The sequence below is a fragment of the Archocentrus centrarchus genome, chromosome 6, assembly GCF_007364275.1.
Source record: "Archocentrus centrarchus isolate MPI-CPG fArcCen1 chromosome 6, fArcCen1, whole genome shotgun sequence".
In the NCBI taxonomy this organism is placed as follows: Eukaryota; Metazoa; Chordata; class Actinopteri; order Cichliformes; family Cichlidae; genus Archocentrus; species Archocentrus centrarchus.
In genome coordinates this window covers 27104692-27120887 of record NC_044351.1, presented here as the reverse complement: position 1 = coordinate 27120887, position 16196 = coordinate 27104692, and the positions used below count along the sequence as shown (strand labels likewise).

General features: G+C 40.0%; 2 protein-coding genes across 3 annotated transcripts; both read left to right on the top strand.

The window, feature by feature from the left end:
• Positions 1 to 2325: 2325 nt before the first annotated feature.
• On the top strand, positions 2326 to 8241 carry th (tyrosine hydroxylase). Of its 2 annotated transcripts, XM_030731196.1 has the most exons (14): positions 2326 to 2510; positions 2761 to 2856; positions 2956 to 3159; positions 3895 to 4069; positions 4165 to 4253; positions 4373 to 4440; positions 4561 to 4611; positions 5336 to 5481; positions 5609 to 5744; positions 6175 to 6244; positions 6334 to 6390; positions 6499 to 6594; positions 6701 to 6834; positions 7456 to 8241. In XM_030731196.1, the coding sequence occupies exons 1-14, from the start codon at positions 2427 to 2429 to the stop codon at positions 7613 to 7615; spliced, it is 1566 nt and encodes a 521-aa protein (XP_030587056.1). In that variant the 5' UTR covers positions 2326 to 2426; the 3' UTR covers positions 7616 to 8241. The 2 variants fall into 2 exon arrangements, with proteins under 2 accessions (XP_030587056.1, XP_030587057.1); XM_030731197.1 differs by lacking the exon at positions 2761 to 2856.
• Positions 8242 to 10170: 1929 nt separating this feature from the next.
• Positions 10171 to 15090, top strand: igf2b (insulin-like growth factor 2b). The gene is given in 5 exon segments (XM_030731363.1): positions 10171 to 10365; positions 11179 to 11332; positions 12790 to 12971; positions 14346 to 14369; positions 14371 to 15090. Coding segments are annotated over 5 exon segments (651 nt in total). The 5' UTR covers positions 10171 to 10290; the 3' UTR covers positions 14587 to 15090.
• Positions 15091 to 16196: the final 1106 nt, after the last annotated feature.

Sequence of the window (16196 nt, the reverse complement as noted above, 5' to 3'; positions counted from 1 at the left end):
TTCAGTTTTAACACATTTTTTCTTCACTTTCTCTGAATAATCACAACTTTGATTATCACATCAAGTAATCCATTTTCCAGCCATTGCCATTTACAGTTAGGTCTGGGAATATGTAGACAGTGACACAGTTTTAATGACTTTGGCTTTGCATGTAACCCCTAGATTTCAAAAGAAAAAAATGAGATGTAGATGAAAATGCAGAATTTTGGCATTAATTAAAAAGGGTGAACATTTAGGAATAACCACTGATTATCTGAATCTGAAACTCATTCACATAACCAAAGAAATGTGTTTTGCAAGATCTTTACTTCAGCTTCCTTCAGCGGTTCTTTTGTTCAGTTTTTGCCTTTTTCTTTTTTTTTTTTTTTTTACAGATGATGCAGTGTGCTTTGGATCATGAGCATGGACAACACAATAGCTCTGTGTTTATCACATCATCCCAAGCCTTCTTGGAGCATTTTCCTTCCTGTCATTCCAGCAATGATTGAGCTTAGTTTTTTTTCTGTCCACTGAAAACTGTTCAAAGTTGGTCAGGGTTTTTTTTTTTTTTTTTTAATTGGCCAAGTTTGATCCAGCATTTCTACTTTTGAGAGGGATCACCGGTTTTCTCCTTGTGGTGAACCCTCTGTATTTGCTTTGACAAAGTCTGCGCTTGAACATGGATAATGATATGTCATCCTCCTGAGAGCATTCTTTACTTGACTAGATGTAAAGGAGGTTTTATTTACCATAGAAAGGATCCTGTGACCATCCACCACTGCTGTTGTCTGCTGATATCCAGACCACTTTGTGCTGCGGAGCTCACCAGTGTGTTCATCTTTTCTCAGGATGTACCGGATGGTTAATTTCACCACTCTTAATGTCCAAGCTATTGCTCTGAAGGATTTTTTTTTTTTTAACATGCTGTCTACATGGCATGCTGTTTCACTTGCTTTCAGGAGTCATTGAGGATTCAAAACAATGGTTTCATAATATCATGCTTGCAATGATTTTCAGAACTTTTACCTGCTTAATTAGTAAATCATGAATTAATAATTAATAGTCTAAACATCAAACATTTAGCTTGTCCAACTACTTCTGGCCCCCTGTAAAAGAGCTGTAAGTGTAAACTACTTAGAAAAAGTACTAAAGCACTTGAAAGACATGGATGGAAAAATAGCATAAAATCGTTCCTATCTCAAGATAAATGTCAAGCTTATATCTGTTACCAAGTCTTTCATGTCATGCCACTTTCAAAAAAGGTCAAGAGACAGAGAAGAAAAAACATATAACCAACTCTTTTTTTTTAAAAAAAAAGATACACCAATTTACTGTTTCCATGCAGAAATATACATAGGCTCACAAAAGTGGACTGGTAGTTTCTGTTGTACTGTCTGTTTGCTTTAGCTTTCTTTATTTCTTTAGACTGACTCCCCTTCAATTAAGGAAGCAACCTGCTTTTTCTGTGCCCAGGGCAACATCAGTGCTCTTTAGCATTTTGAGTCTGTGTGTTCGGGTTTAAATAAGAGTCACACTGGGGCCCCACCTGCCTCCTCTGCAGCCTCGCACAGTTGCTGCTGTGAGACCAAGTGGCAAAAGGTCCACAAATAATCATTTTACCTCTTCTTGCCTGTGGGCACTGTACATCACACACAATCACGTTACCCCCCGCCCCCCCAAACTCGTCAGGCAAAAGCGGCACAAATTCACTTGATATGGCTTTTGCTGAGGTAAGAAACTGAGCGGCCAAAACAGGAAAACAATGTCTTGTTCTCTTTCCCTTCTGTCTGTGCATGTGTGTTTGTGTGTTTTTTTCCACAATCAAATCTAATTTGTGAGGAGCTGTGGAGATTGGATTGAGCTGATAAAGTGACTTAATTTTCCACAGTTAACTTTTCTCTGGTATAACCTTTATGTACAGCCCTGAGGTCAAAGCTTTAATTATGGTCTAAAAATGACTACAGTGTATCCAACTGCTGGTTGGATACACCACACAGCTTCAACTTGCTTATTTAAATTTAAATCATGTAAATATTAACTAAGAAAACTGCATATTACTTTATTAATACAGTATACTAAAGCACATCAATAAATTTTGCAGTTCACTTAATTCTAATTCTAACCTAATGACTTGAAACACGTTTGAAATTTTTATTTCATTTGCCAAACATCTGGAAAAAGCTCTCTGTCTCAAACTATACAACACGCTCCAATTTGGGATGAGACTGATAGATTCTGCGCATTGATTGATTAGATTGAGATTAGCGTGTCTGACGTCAGAAACGGCAAACAAATGATCCCATAAAAAGGGGAAACCTGCGTGGGAAAAAAGAAAAAAGAAAAACTCTGGGCACACAGCACACCCTGAGAGGTTTAGAGAGCGCCAAAACCACACTGCCACTTCTGCCACTCGCAAACAAATCCAAAACAGACTTTTGAGCGTAAAGATGCCACTTTCAACCAGCTCCACGTCCTCCACGAAGAGCGTCCGCAGAGCAGCATCCGAGCTGGAGAGATCTGATTCCATCACGGTAAGAAGTAATTTAGATTACAAGCCAAAATCTGTGATTGTCTGCGGAGTGATCTGTAGGCAAAAATCTTTTCAACGAATCACAGAATCTGTTGTATGGCACGAAGAAAATGGTCTTTACACACGGTTGCTACCTGGCGCGCATCTCAAACGCATAGGTTTAAAAAAAATGCAGGACAAAAAAACATCCTGCACGTTGTAATTTACAGCTAACTGCTAAAATGTGTGCTGTGGTCGCTATTTACTCTTAGATGTGTCGTACGGTTTACCTTGATTGCATTGCCGATCTAATGCGCGTTTGGAGATGTAAAGCGCACCCATCAAATATCAAGAAAGACACTCCAAAAGTAAGCAAAGCCCATCAGTTACGTTCATGTCGTGTCTGTGCGTTCTTACTGTCAGTAAAACCATAACAAGCAGAACTTTAATTTCTCTTTTTAAAACAGTCTCCAAGATTCGTCGGCAGACGACAAAGCTTGATCGAGGACGCACGCAAGGAGAGGGAAGCCGCCGCTGCAGCGGCAGAGGCTGCAGAGGCCAGTGAACAGATAGTGTTTGAGGAAGACGACGGAAAAGCGCTTCTCAACATTTTCTTTACTTTAAGAAACTCCAAGACACCTGTCCTTTCGCGGACACTCAAAGTTTTCGAGGTAGCCAATTAGAATTTATTCTAACAGAGTTTTAAGGTGTAACTAAAAAAATTTAAGGGTTTATTTTTGTGTGTATGTATTTATTTTGTCTGTTAACAATCAGTTTACTTATACTTCACAAATGTGGACTAAGCTGCTGGGATTGCCTGTTTTTGAAGAATCCCATTAGTTGGAATTTGTGTCCAGTTGGGAATATTACAGTTATCAGCATTTGCACTCTAATGTTGTAGCCATGACTCTCCTTCTGATGAGACATCAAGGTTGCAATAAATGTTAGAAAGTTAAAACCGATTTTTCCAGCAGGAAAGTAGTCAAGGGGAATTTTTCAACCAAATAGTCCTTTGTCTATTAATAGAATATTACTCATCTGTAAAGGTTGAATAAGTAATGTCATTGTTATTGTTAAACTGTTAAAATGCACCCTATTTGTTGTGCCTTTTGCCAGTGGATAGTACAGTCAAGTGCTATAGTTAATAATTTATGTTTTTTTAAGTGCAAACCTTTTTTAAAAAAAAATATTTTATCCGTTCATCATTACACACAAAACAATTGTAATTCCATGCATGTTTATTTTAGAGTTAAAAAAACAACAACAACAACAAAAAAAAACAGTTCCATATTTTGCATCCAGAATCAGTTATTGTGCTGCATAAATACTTCTCAACTCCATCTTATTCTATGTAGGATCCTGTACTGCTACTAGCGTCACATTGCAGTTTGTTGACTGTATTTCAGACATTTGAAGCTAAGATTCACCATCTGGAGACGCGACCATGCCGGAAACTCAAAGACAGCCTGGAGGGCCTGGAGTACTTTGTCCGCTGTGAAGTGCACCTCTCGGACGTCAATACTCTGATCAGCTCCATCAAGAGGAACTCAGAAGATGTTAAAACCACCAAAGAAGTCAAATGTGACACCCTATTCTTAGATTCTTTGATAAAATAAATGTGAAACATTTTATATAGTCAAGACAACTGATATATTTTTTTCTGTTTTCTTAACTAGTCCACTGGTTCCCAAAGAAAATTGCAGATTTGGACAAGTGTCACCATCTGGTCACCAAATTTGATCCAGACTTAGACCATGACCATCCAGTAAGTAATGACATTGCCAAGAAGAAGAAATGATTGAATAGAAATAATTGCCATTATTATGCTGGTTATTTTATTGGCTAGAAAATGTGATCTGTGTTTGAAATATTTGATTTGAACAGGGCTACACAGATCCTGCCTACAGACAGAGGAGGAAAATGATTGGGGACATTGCCTTCAGATACAGATAGTGAGATAGTATTTTTCCTAAATACTGCACAGACAACCATAAAAAAAAAAAAAAAAAAAAATAGACATAAAAGTAAAATATAATAATCCCTAATGAATGTGGGCATATGTTTCTCCTCAGTGGGCAGTCGATCCCCAGAGTGGAATACACAGAGGAGGAGATCAACACATGGTAAGGGGCTCTTGCGTATTAGTTTTGAATGCTGTTATATAAATATGATGTGAAAGTTAAGTCTGAAACATTGAAGCAATGGGCATAAACTTTTTTATATTATAAACACTCTTCATTGTTTTTGCTGTTTCAGCGTCAACACTTTGTTGTCCAGCCACCAACCAATAAGTCATTTTGCATATGATTTGTTTTTTATGGATGTTTTAGTAAATTAACTTCAGATGGAGGGTGTCACCAGAACGGACTTGAGGTGGCAGCTTGAGCTCATCTGAGCAAAAAACATAGCCATAGCCTGATGATGATTTTATAAGGATTGTTTGCAAACCAGTGAATTTTTATATTTTACTTTGACAGTTTATGTCCAAAAAGCTACTCTGAAGATTTAAAATGTTGTCACATACCAGATAGATAATAGGTAGCAATGTGAATTTTCATATGACTTTACAAGAAGGACATGGCATACTAATATATATATATATATATATATATATATATATATATATATATATATATATATATATATATATAATTCAATTTAAATACATCTAATTAGCAAGAGAATAAATACTACCCTGCAGTGCAAGATATAAATGATTGCTCTTAATTTTGATTTTATTTCTGATTTGATTTTATCCTAGTCACTGAATCTCAGTCATTATTTTTCAAAGAATCTGATTTTTAAAAAATGAAATCTCAGTTTTTATGTAATTAAATACCTATTTAGGCGAGAAGTATATTCAACCCTGAGGGACTTGTACACCACCCATGCCTGCAGTGAATACCTCGAGGCCTTTCGTCTGCTAGAGAGGCATTGTGGGTACAGTCCAGACAACATTCCCCAGTTGGAAGATGTGTCATGCTTCCTCAAAGGTAAAAATGGCATCAGACAAAATGAAAAGAAACTATGCCTGAATACAGATGCGTAGCGAATATGCACTCCATCTAACAGGGTTTAATTCGCTCTCGCTCTTTCTGTCATTTCATCACACACGTGCAGAGCGCACAGGATTTCAGCTGCGTCCAGTGGCAGGTCTGCTCTCAGCCAGAGATTTTCTGGCCAGTTTGGCATTCCGAGTGTTCCAGTGCACCCAGTACATCCGACATGCTTCCTCACCTATGCACTCTCCAGAGCCGTGAGTATGACTGTGACTCCTTTGGCTTTTGTTTATTTGCATGCTGTCAGTTTCTTTGCCTCTTTTCCATAGCATAAACACTTTAATCTATGAAAAAAAATGCAAGTGAAATTATGCATAACACTTGCAAATAGCAACAGCAATTAATATTAAATAACTGCCATATTCAAAAACTGTTTCTGTCATTTCTCTAAGTTTAATTAAGCTTACCTCTTAAGGAATAAAGAACCATGTATGTTTTGGGGTATCAGTAAAACTTTTCTTTTCACATGCAAACAGACTTGCTTTTCATTCTCTAACTGCTGCATTCTTATGCAACCAGATTTAATTTCCCGTTTGTGATCACAAAATCTGCATTTAATCAAACCGAACTTTGTGGTATTTTTCATTCAGGATCAACCATTAAAATTGATTTTGCTTTCTTTCTCAGTGACTGTGTCCATGAATTGTTGGGCCATGTGCCCATGCTGGCTGATCGCACTTTTGCCCAATTTTCACAGGTTAGTACTGAAAGGATTAGCAACCTTACAGATAATTCTTGCTCATGCAGTGTAGTAATGTAGTATTTATGATTTATGATTTTCCAAAGAATCTTGGTTTGGCTTCACTGGGGGCTTCGGATGAAGATATTGAGAAACTGTCCACGGTAAGTCTCTTGTCCTCAAACATCACAGCACAGAGAGACTGTATAAAAATTACTGGGGTAACGTTTGGGGGTTGAATAACTTGAAAGACTTTCTGTTTTTCCCATCAGCTCTACTGGTTCACAGTTGAGTATGGCTTATGTAAACAAAATGGTGAGGTCAGGGCTTATGGAGCTGGACTGCTTTCCTCTTATGGTGAACTTGTGGTATGGTCACACATTTTTATTTATTTTTTTTCCTTTAATGCAACACACACAGCCAACTGTGAGTCATTAGCTAACTCTCCTTTTTTTTTTTTTTTCTAACTCCCAGCACTCTCTGTCGGATGAACCAGAGACAAGAGAGTTTGATCCAGAAGCTGCAGCAGTTCAGCCCTATCAAGACCAGACATACCAGCCTGTTTACTTTGTTTCTGAGAGTTTTTCAGATGCCAAGGAGAAATTCAGGTACTGTTCTTTATTGAACCAGGCATACACGTACATAAGGACCTACTGAGCCAGTAAAAAGAAGAAGAAAAAAAAAAGACAAAAAACAAAAGAGAGGGGTTATGCAAGGACAAGGTCAGAGAACAGCCAGCCAACCCCTGAGGCCACAAACTTTGTAGGTCAGCCATAGCAGCCAGAAGACAGCTGTTCCTAATGTAGTCTTTCTTACCAAGGCAAAACTCTGGAGTTTTATTTGGCAAACAGATCAAATGCTGCCCTGCAAAACAAGTAGCTTAAGTGAGTGTTTTCTCAATATTCAGTCTCTAGCAGAATGCAGCACATGACATCCTTGCCACACTAGATGAGAAAATATCAGCACTGGGATATTTGAAAGAGCATAGAGAATAGAGTACATATTGTGGGTGTGACATTATATAGGAGTGTTTTCTTTATGTTGTGGAAGCTCCAGTCCTTATAATGTGCGTACATATGCAATATACCAAACTACAACGCAGGGAAAATTTGCAGACATGGCTGCTTTAGTGCATGCATTCACAAGGAGCATAAAGAAAGTCCTATCTGAGCTCTTTATTTTGCAGTTTTCATCATTCTGACCTCTTTAATCTTTACAATTTTGATCAGGACATATGTAGCTGGCATCAAGCGTCCCTTCTCAGTCAGGTTTGATCCATACACCAGCAGTATTGAAGTCCTGGACAACCCAATGAAGATCCAAGGAGGCCTGGAAGGAGTGAAGGATGAGCTTAAGGTGCTGACAGATGCCCTGAGTGTGTTGTCATGATGATGCCCTGTCACCTTTTACCATCCTCCTGTTGTTTCCTTTCCTCCCCGCCAACTCCATGCTGTCCAAGATTGCCAGTGTGTTCATCTTTCTGTGCAGTACCTGCTTGTATGAATCCGAGTCGTTGCTTGTTGTGGTTTGCTGGTTGGCCAGCAAGGTTGCAGCCATTAAAACCTCAAAATTCAGCGCTGACAAGCTTTCCAAAGATCTTAAATGCTTCGCTGGGTGTGACTGTGTTTGTGAAATGATGGAGTTTTACTGATTGGTCCATTCATGCTTTTAAAGTGTATTGTTTGAGAAATGTGTCAAAACTGGAGTCAAAATCAAGAGTAACTGATTATGAATGTATTAAAAGAAAACTAAACAAGTATGGTATAGCTATTTTAAAATGAAAAAACACAAGGGTGTATATTTTAATCATTTATGTAGAAAATAAAATACATCTGTAATTGCTCTGTCAAAAGCTTTATTTTCCAGATATGTGAATTTAGTATTGGAGTAATTAAACTCATGGCTTTAATATGCTGTTCTGGTCTTGCAGTGTATTTTATGCTGGTTTTGTCTTGAAGTGTAAATGCATAATAAAAGAAAAAAAAAAGAAAACATACTTTCCATGTAATAAAACTATTGATTACAATCTGTCAGATAATAAAGAACTGCAAATTAACATTTCACTGTCATTTTTGTGATTTATCAAGTTTTATTCCTACAGTTCAACTAAAAATATACATTATAATTTTCTTTTGATAATTTGTTGCTCTTATGTCTGACAGGAAAAACCGAATATACTAAATCATATGATTTTTTTAAACGATGCCTGGCTGTTAAATGGCAAATGGACTGGTTCTTATATAGAGCTTTTCTACCCTATGTGAGCACTATACAGTACGTCTCATTCTCCCATTCATATCCACAATACAATTATACAAGCACTTACCCCGTCTGAGTGTTCGCAATCTAACATTCACACAATCACACTCCGATGAGCGCACCTTGAGGCGCTGTTGTGATTTGGAGCTATATAAATGAATTGAATTGAACTGGATCGGGATCAACTCGGGGTTCAGTATCTTGCCAAGGATACTTTGGCACACTTTGACTGGAGCAGATAGGGATCAAAATCACCAACCTTCCGATGATAAATGACCTGCTCTGCCTCCTGAGCCGGAGCCACCCCTTACACTTGCCTACCACAAGATGGAGCAGTCTAGCTGGTTTGAGCTGCCGGATCATAAAATCCCAGCATATTTATTGAGTTTATTGAGAGGGTAAATCTTCTTAACGTTCTCCTCCTGCCAGCAACCACAACTTGCTGTTTTGCAACGTTATTCGGTGTCAAAAACAAGCTTAAGAAATTTTAATGACACAGTGAATGCACAATAGAAACTTTATTTAATGTGCTTTATGCAATAAAATCAGAAATCAGCCTTTCAGAGATATGATGTTGCATGATCACCGTTTAACTGAGTAGCACAAACCCCTTCATCAGTGAATCTACTTTTACAGCATGTGCTGTCTGGATGACCTTGAAAAAAAGCTATGCATGAGTTGGTATAACAGAGCAACATTAAGCTGTGAAAGAAAATACTTTGGGAGTTTGCCAGGACATAATCCTTCTGTTCAGGTAAGAAGCTGCGATCAGATTCCAGCACAAAATAGTTGCTGAAAGCTGGGGAACAAACAAACGGAGGTAGCGTAACCGGACCAGCAGGTGTCAGTCTGAGTCTGAAGACACGTCCATATCTTTACATTCAGCAGAACACACGCTTACATAAGGGGACCGTCAAAGCATAAAACGCATGTGCTTGTTTATATGTTAAACTCAGATTTTCAAAGTATGCAGCACTATTTGTCTCCTCTGGCGCGACCTGAACAAAATCTGAATGAAGTCTTGCTGCTGGATAATAGGATAATGCTCATTTGTCACAATGTGTGTACTAACGCATTAATAGCACTTAAACAACAAACAAAAAAAACTTCCATAATTTTCTTCATCCCGACTCTCCATCACATGAATCACAATTTATTGTGATTTTGAGACATTTTAAACAACGTGTCTGCATCTATTTCCCCACGCAGGGTACTGCTGCATCCTCTTTCTACTGCTTCAACTCCAGTTACTCTCCCCCGTTCACTTAGACAACCTTTGACCCCGGTGCCTCCATCTACACAGTCTGAGGAAAGCCGCAGACCTTGGCCACAGTGATTCCACTGAATGTTAATCTTAATTACAGCAGGGCGGAGACATTGACATTTTTCTTGGAGTCGAAGGAATTACCCCTATTCTTGTTCAGTCTGCGTCCTGTGTGTAAACATTGTGATTGTAGGTTACAGTGCGTAAACGTGGAAAAAATGCCCATGGAAGAGTTCCATATTTGTGACTCTCACCCTCTCCCTCTCCTTCTCATTTTTGCTTATCTCCCTTGAAGCACTTTCATACAACGTCTCTGGGCCTTTTTCTTTTTTAATGCGCGAAGAGGAGGAGCAAGGGGTTGGCTTGGAGTAAGGGGCGTGTTTTGGTATATAATACCTCTCCCTGAGAAGTTTTGCCTGTCGCCTAGTCTTGGGACAGCTTCTCACTCATCATCACTATAGCTTAACCAACTGGGAAACTAACTCACCTGCAATCTCTCCAACCAAATAACTACCAACATTTTGGCTACTGCCATCTGACAATGGAAACCCAGCAAAGATACGGACACCATTCACTTTGCCACACCTGCCGGAGAACGGAGAACAGCAGAATGAAGGTAACCAGAGGGAGCAAATGCTCTTATACTCTTCGGCTCTGCCGTGGGGCGTAATGAGAGACATCTGACAGGGTTATAGCGACGTTGCCTTGGCTTTATAAGTAGGAAAAACCAGTTCGGGTTCTGTAGATGCAATGTTCGCATCAGTTTTGTGCAGTATGGTAAAGCCGACATCTCTTAATTTATATGCGGTAGAGAAAGTAAGATGCATAAACGACAAGGAGAAGCTTTGAGGCGTTTGTGATAGAAAAAGAGAGTTTTAAGTAATTTTAGTCTTCTCTCGCCTGGATGGTGCCGTTGACACGGCGCAAACAGCTGATGTTTTTACCGGCAGATAGGGGGCGGTAGGTCTGAGGGTCAGTGAGCTCATTCCGGGGTGAGCGAGGGGAAAATATATGCTGAGTTTGGTGTTTTCGAATAGTTAACTACCGAGAAGCCGGCCTTGCAACTTCAGGAGGGTTGTGTAAGAGTGGAAAAGCTGGTGGTACTGTCGACTTTTTTTTTTTTCCTTCACAATAAGCACTTCTTCAGGTGCGACACAGATGACAACAGCTGATAATAGCAGGCAGGGGAGGTGAAGATCGGGTCTGCATATTTTGTCCCATCTCTTCTCAGTTTTTGTGTGTGTGTAACATTTGAATATATACAGCGTGCCTGTAATGGATACTATATCCTCTTGGTCTGAAAATGTATATATTTTTATATATAAATAAATAAAAATCTGTCTCTCTTTTTTTTTCTTAATGAATCCTGTATGCCACCACTTTCTGCATGTCATGGTTACATTTGATGACCCTGTGCTTCATCCCGCAGATCAAGAGGATGTCTTCAACGAGTCGCGCGCTACTCTTTGCACTGGCCCTGACGCTCTACGCTGTGGAAATGGCCTCGGCGGAGACGCTGTGTGGGGGTGAACTGGTGGATGCGCTGCAGTTCGTCTGTGGAGACAGAGGCTTCTATTCAGTAGGTTTCAAACTATTACAAGTTTTCACAATGAGCTGCATAAATGTTGATTTGCTTTTTATTTCCCTCCTGTTGAATGTCTCTGTTGTTCATTTGCACACATCTGCTTGGAGAGCTGAGACTGTGCTGCGGTTGTGTGGTATGCGTGTTTGCTATTTTTCTTTCTCACGCACTCACTCACTCACACTAGCGCGCGCGCATAAGCACAGGGAGAGATTATAGCCAGCTGTGTGTCTCAAGACCTGGTCCAGGCTGCTTTCTCTGCTGAGTCTGATTGCAGGCCGTACATCTCATTGCATATGAAAGACTTGTGAGCTGCGAAGGCACACACGACTAGCAACACGATGGGTCGCTTGTTTACCACTAAAGTAATAGCACCCCATGAGGTATACTGGTCACCTCGGCAATAGTGTTCCCAGGCCAGGAGACCACACTGATGAGTTGGTCGGGGTGGGGGGTTGTTGATGTCAGGCAGAGAGGAAAGATCATCAATTCTAATCATTGCTTCCATGATGATGGGGCACTGTAAAGCATTGTATGTGGAAGCATTGTGGTAGCTGTTAATCCTAAACTGCATAAGCTTCTGTTTGCACCATCTGCAGTATTTTTGACATAAATAACTTCACCTTCCTCTCATTAATCTGATTTCAAGGACTTCAGTTGAAAAATATATTAGCTGATGCTAATCAAGGTGTTTTCTTTGTGTGCTGCTTGGCACAAAGGCTTGTTTCCGATCAGAAAGATCATTATTCGATTTGAACATAGATGTGCCCCCTCCTCTTTGCCTTCTCCCTCCCCCTCTTGCATCACATTCTCTTTCTCTTCCTCTTGCAATCAAATCTAGTCATCACTCTCATGAGATTTCTCAAACATTGTTTGAGTCGCAGGACTTCAAACAAGGCCTTTACTGATTGTGAATAATGTTCCCTGTGCAACATGCTAACCAGCCATCCTTTTTTTCTACACCTTTTTTCTCTTGATTTAACCCTCTTTTGTTATGCATTCTTTTTGTTTTGACCCTCACATTCCCTCTCTGCACTCATCCCCTTTCTCCTGGTTTCTCTACTTCTCTGCTCTTCCTCAGCATTTTTTTTTATATCTCTGCTGACTTGGCAAAGGACAAGGTCACAGAAGAGTTTCCATTTTATGTATTTTGCTATCCGTAAAGTATGTCTGAGAGCTTATTGTGTCTGTTGCTTTCTTTTGGTCTCTACAGCACAGGGTGTTTACTTGTATATTCACTCATTTAAGGACTTCCAGATAGCCCTAATCAGATTATCCTCTACAAACAAAAAGATTTGTTGCAGTTGGTCATAGATTTCCTTTATCCTGTTTGCTCCAAGAGCTGCTATGGCTGTTGAAGTAATCCTGCGAAAAACAACCTTGATTCATTATTATACTGATGCTGTGTTTGCAGCCCCTAACCTCTACGTCTTCGTTCCTTGTGGTATTTTTCCTCAGGTAGGCCAACCAGCAGGACTAACAGCCGGCGACCGCAGAACGGTGGGATCGTAGAGGAGTGTTGTTTCCGTAGCTGTGACCTCAACCTACTGGAGCAGTACTGTGCCAAACCTGCCAAGTCTGAAAGGGATGTGTCAGCCACCTCTCTACAGGTCATACCCGTGATGCCCGCACTAAAACAGGTACATCTAAGCAACAACAACAACAGAACAGTATGGGAAATAGTACTAATCCCCAGCTTTATCTGGCCCATCTCCTGTGCCCCCATTCACCTCGGAGCCTAACCCCTATGTCACTGACTCTTGTGTACAGTGATGCAAAGGCAGGTATAGCTGGTTAAATGGTCAGTACTAAGCAGTTACTAAGCCTTACAAAGAAAGTGCTGACAGTCATGGAAAACATCAAGATAGTCACAGCACATAATATTCAGGAAAAGGCAGTGTGTTAAGTGCATATATGAGGGATAGAGCCTATAAGATGGTAGAAAAAATGTATCTGTGCGGTCGAAAACACCTATCCTGGCCGTCACAGCTTCTCTGAAATATGGCACAGAGATGTGGACGACATTGAGATCTTTTTAATGCAGTCATTAGACTGCATTAAAAAGACATCTTAAAATCCAGTTAAACCTCTTAAAATCCAGTTAAACCTTCTTTAGACAACTCTGGGAAGATGTTTCTGCTTTGACTCATCATAAATCAGTACTGGTGGCATGTCACTGCTAAAAATGTATATATAAATAGCGCTAATGAGGAAAGTAGTGGGCATCCTGTCTGAAAGAAAGAAGAAAGAAAGAAAGAAAGAAAGAAAGAAAGAAAGAAAGAAAGAAAGAACGAAAGAAAGAAAGAACGAAAGAAAGAAAGAACGAAAGAAAGAAGGGCTGTTAGGGACTTAGTTTGGACATGTCTCTAGTTTTTCTGTGTTGGGAGAGTTGATGGGTACAGCCTGCTCTGAGGCCAGCTGTTCCTTGGCTATTGAGCAGGCCTGGACTGAATGAAGGTGGGATAAACACTCTTCAAGTGCAGGACCAAAACAAGCCATTCAGATTGAGCACTGGCTACTCTCGCACAAATTCTAGCTTCACTGCGACCACTCCCGCTTTGTCTCTGGTGCTCAAGGCAACACCTAGCATTGTTTGAAGGAGTCTTATGCATAAGAATTGAAGTTTTTGAATTGTGTTTGTGTGTCTTTCCATTATTTCTGTGGAGGCTACAAAGTTCAATGACTGGTTGGGTGAGTGCCGGCTCCTCATATGTATATGAGGCAAGCGACTGCCCTTCCCTTTGACTTAATGTTAAAGAGGCTGGAGTAGGGACTTGTTGACAACTTCTCTCAGTCAAGGAAACCAAAACAAGGGCAAGGCGAATTATTTATGACGTTCAACACCATAAGAATGACATTTGATTTCCATTTTACTGGCCCAACAATGACTGAATATTTTCACAAAATAAACAAGGCTTTCCTCCATTGTAATAAGCACAGTATCTTATCACCCCTAATGAACTGACTCCTCTTTTTCCTTTTCTCCTCTATTTTTTGCCTGCACGCCACAATAGGAAGTTCCGAGGAAACAGCATGTGGACCGTGAAGTATTCCAAATACGAGGTGTGGCAGAGGAAGGCGGCCCAGCGGCTCCGAAGGGGTGTCCCCGCCATTCTGAGGGCCAGAAAGTTTAAGAGGCATGCAGAGAAGATTAAAGCAGAGGAGCAGGCTATCTTCCACAGGCCCCTGATCAGCCTTCCCAGCAAGCTGCCTCCCGTGTTGCTCACCACGGACAACTTTGTCAACCACAAATGAGCCCGCTGCCAGTCCTTTGCACAGACAAGAGTTTTGAGGGTGAAAAAAAGACTAGGGGATTATAGCTTTGTCTCTGACGTCATTTCTGTGGCAGTCCTCTTTGACCTCCCCTGCCCTGTCTGAGCTCACCAGTCTCTCCCCCTGCACACATCCACTACGTCGTGAACCCTGGTCCTTTTCTAATGCTCTCCCCCCTCAACCCCCATCGACCCACCCTCTTCCGGCACACAGACATGCCTTCACATTCTTCCTGTCTGAACTCTTTCTCTCCCACTCTCTTTCAGTCACTGATACAAAAGGCAAAGACACAAATGTCGAACAAAAAGTTAACAATTCAGCTGAATGCAGTTCAGGTGGATCTTTAAGCAAAAGACAAAAAGAGAAGGGAAAAAGAAGATGAAAGAGATCTGTCATTTGCAAGTGTCAAGAGGACACCTAGCGGAATGTTTTTTGTCCTTGTGGAAGACAACTGAAAGTGAAGAGCAACTTGCATGAAAGAATCCATTCCACATCATTTTTCCTGAGGCGAAAAGAAAATTTCTGTTAGTTCTTTAGTTTGCACCTCTACCTATAATGGGACTTCCACACTGTAAGGAATTATTTTGTAAAATTAGATTCCTGTTCCAGCACCTTTTGATCACAAACAAAAAGCAGAAAAAATGTCTGCAAAATTGCACATTGCCACGGATTACGTCAAAGTAAAGAAAAAATGGCACTATTTTTTTATGAACAATGAACGTGTAGCTTAAAAAATGTCATGGTTGCTAGCTTTGGGAATGGACTCAAAGAAGAGGTGGAAAAGCACATTTTTTTTCTTTGAATGAATAATTAAAGCTTTCCGTTTTAAGGAAAGTGTGACTTAAAAAAAGGAAAATAAAGGATATGGGGGAGCTCCTGGCAGTGGCAATGTCAAGGGGGAAGAGTCACTGAGGAAAAATATGGGCTGTGTTGGCATCTAGGCTCATGGTGAGTGCTAGCGGCTACTAATTACTAGTTTGCCAGCATAAGCAGCAAGGGGGGACCTGAGACCTAGTCCCTGTTCCTCCCATCCTTCTGAGGCTGCTGGACACATGGAGCACTGTGGGGACACATATGGGACACCATGGACCACCTGGATTGGGACAGTACTATAGTTCGAGGACAGTACTTCTTGTTTGCCATGGCTTTGCGGACTGCTCTAGCAGGAAGTAACATGGCTTGGACTAAGAATGAGTGGGATAATGATGATTATATTTTATTTTTCGTCTTTTTTCATATCAATGTTTCAATGAAAAAAAAATGAAAACCCTGTCAGTTTCTGGTACCGTGACATTCCTGTTTTTCCAGATTAGGCTTTTTTGGTTTGTTTTCTATTGTTATGTTATTTACAGTTTTAAAGAAAGGGAAAAAAACAGCAATAATGTCAACTAACATTTTATTTTTATTGTATATCAGTAGTATTCACATGCTTTTGCCTGAAAACAAATACTTGAAAAAATTTATATATATGCATATATATATATATATATATATGTGTGTGTGTATATATATATATATATATATATATATATATATATATAGAGAGAGAGAGAGAGAGAGAGAGAGAGAGACAGAGAGACAGAGAGGCAAGA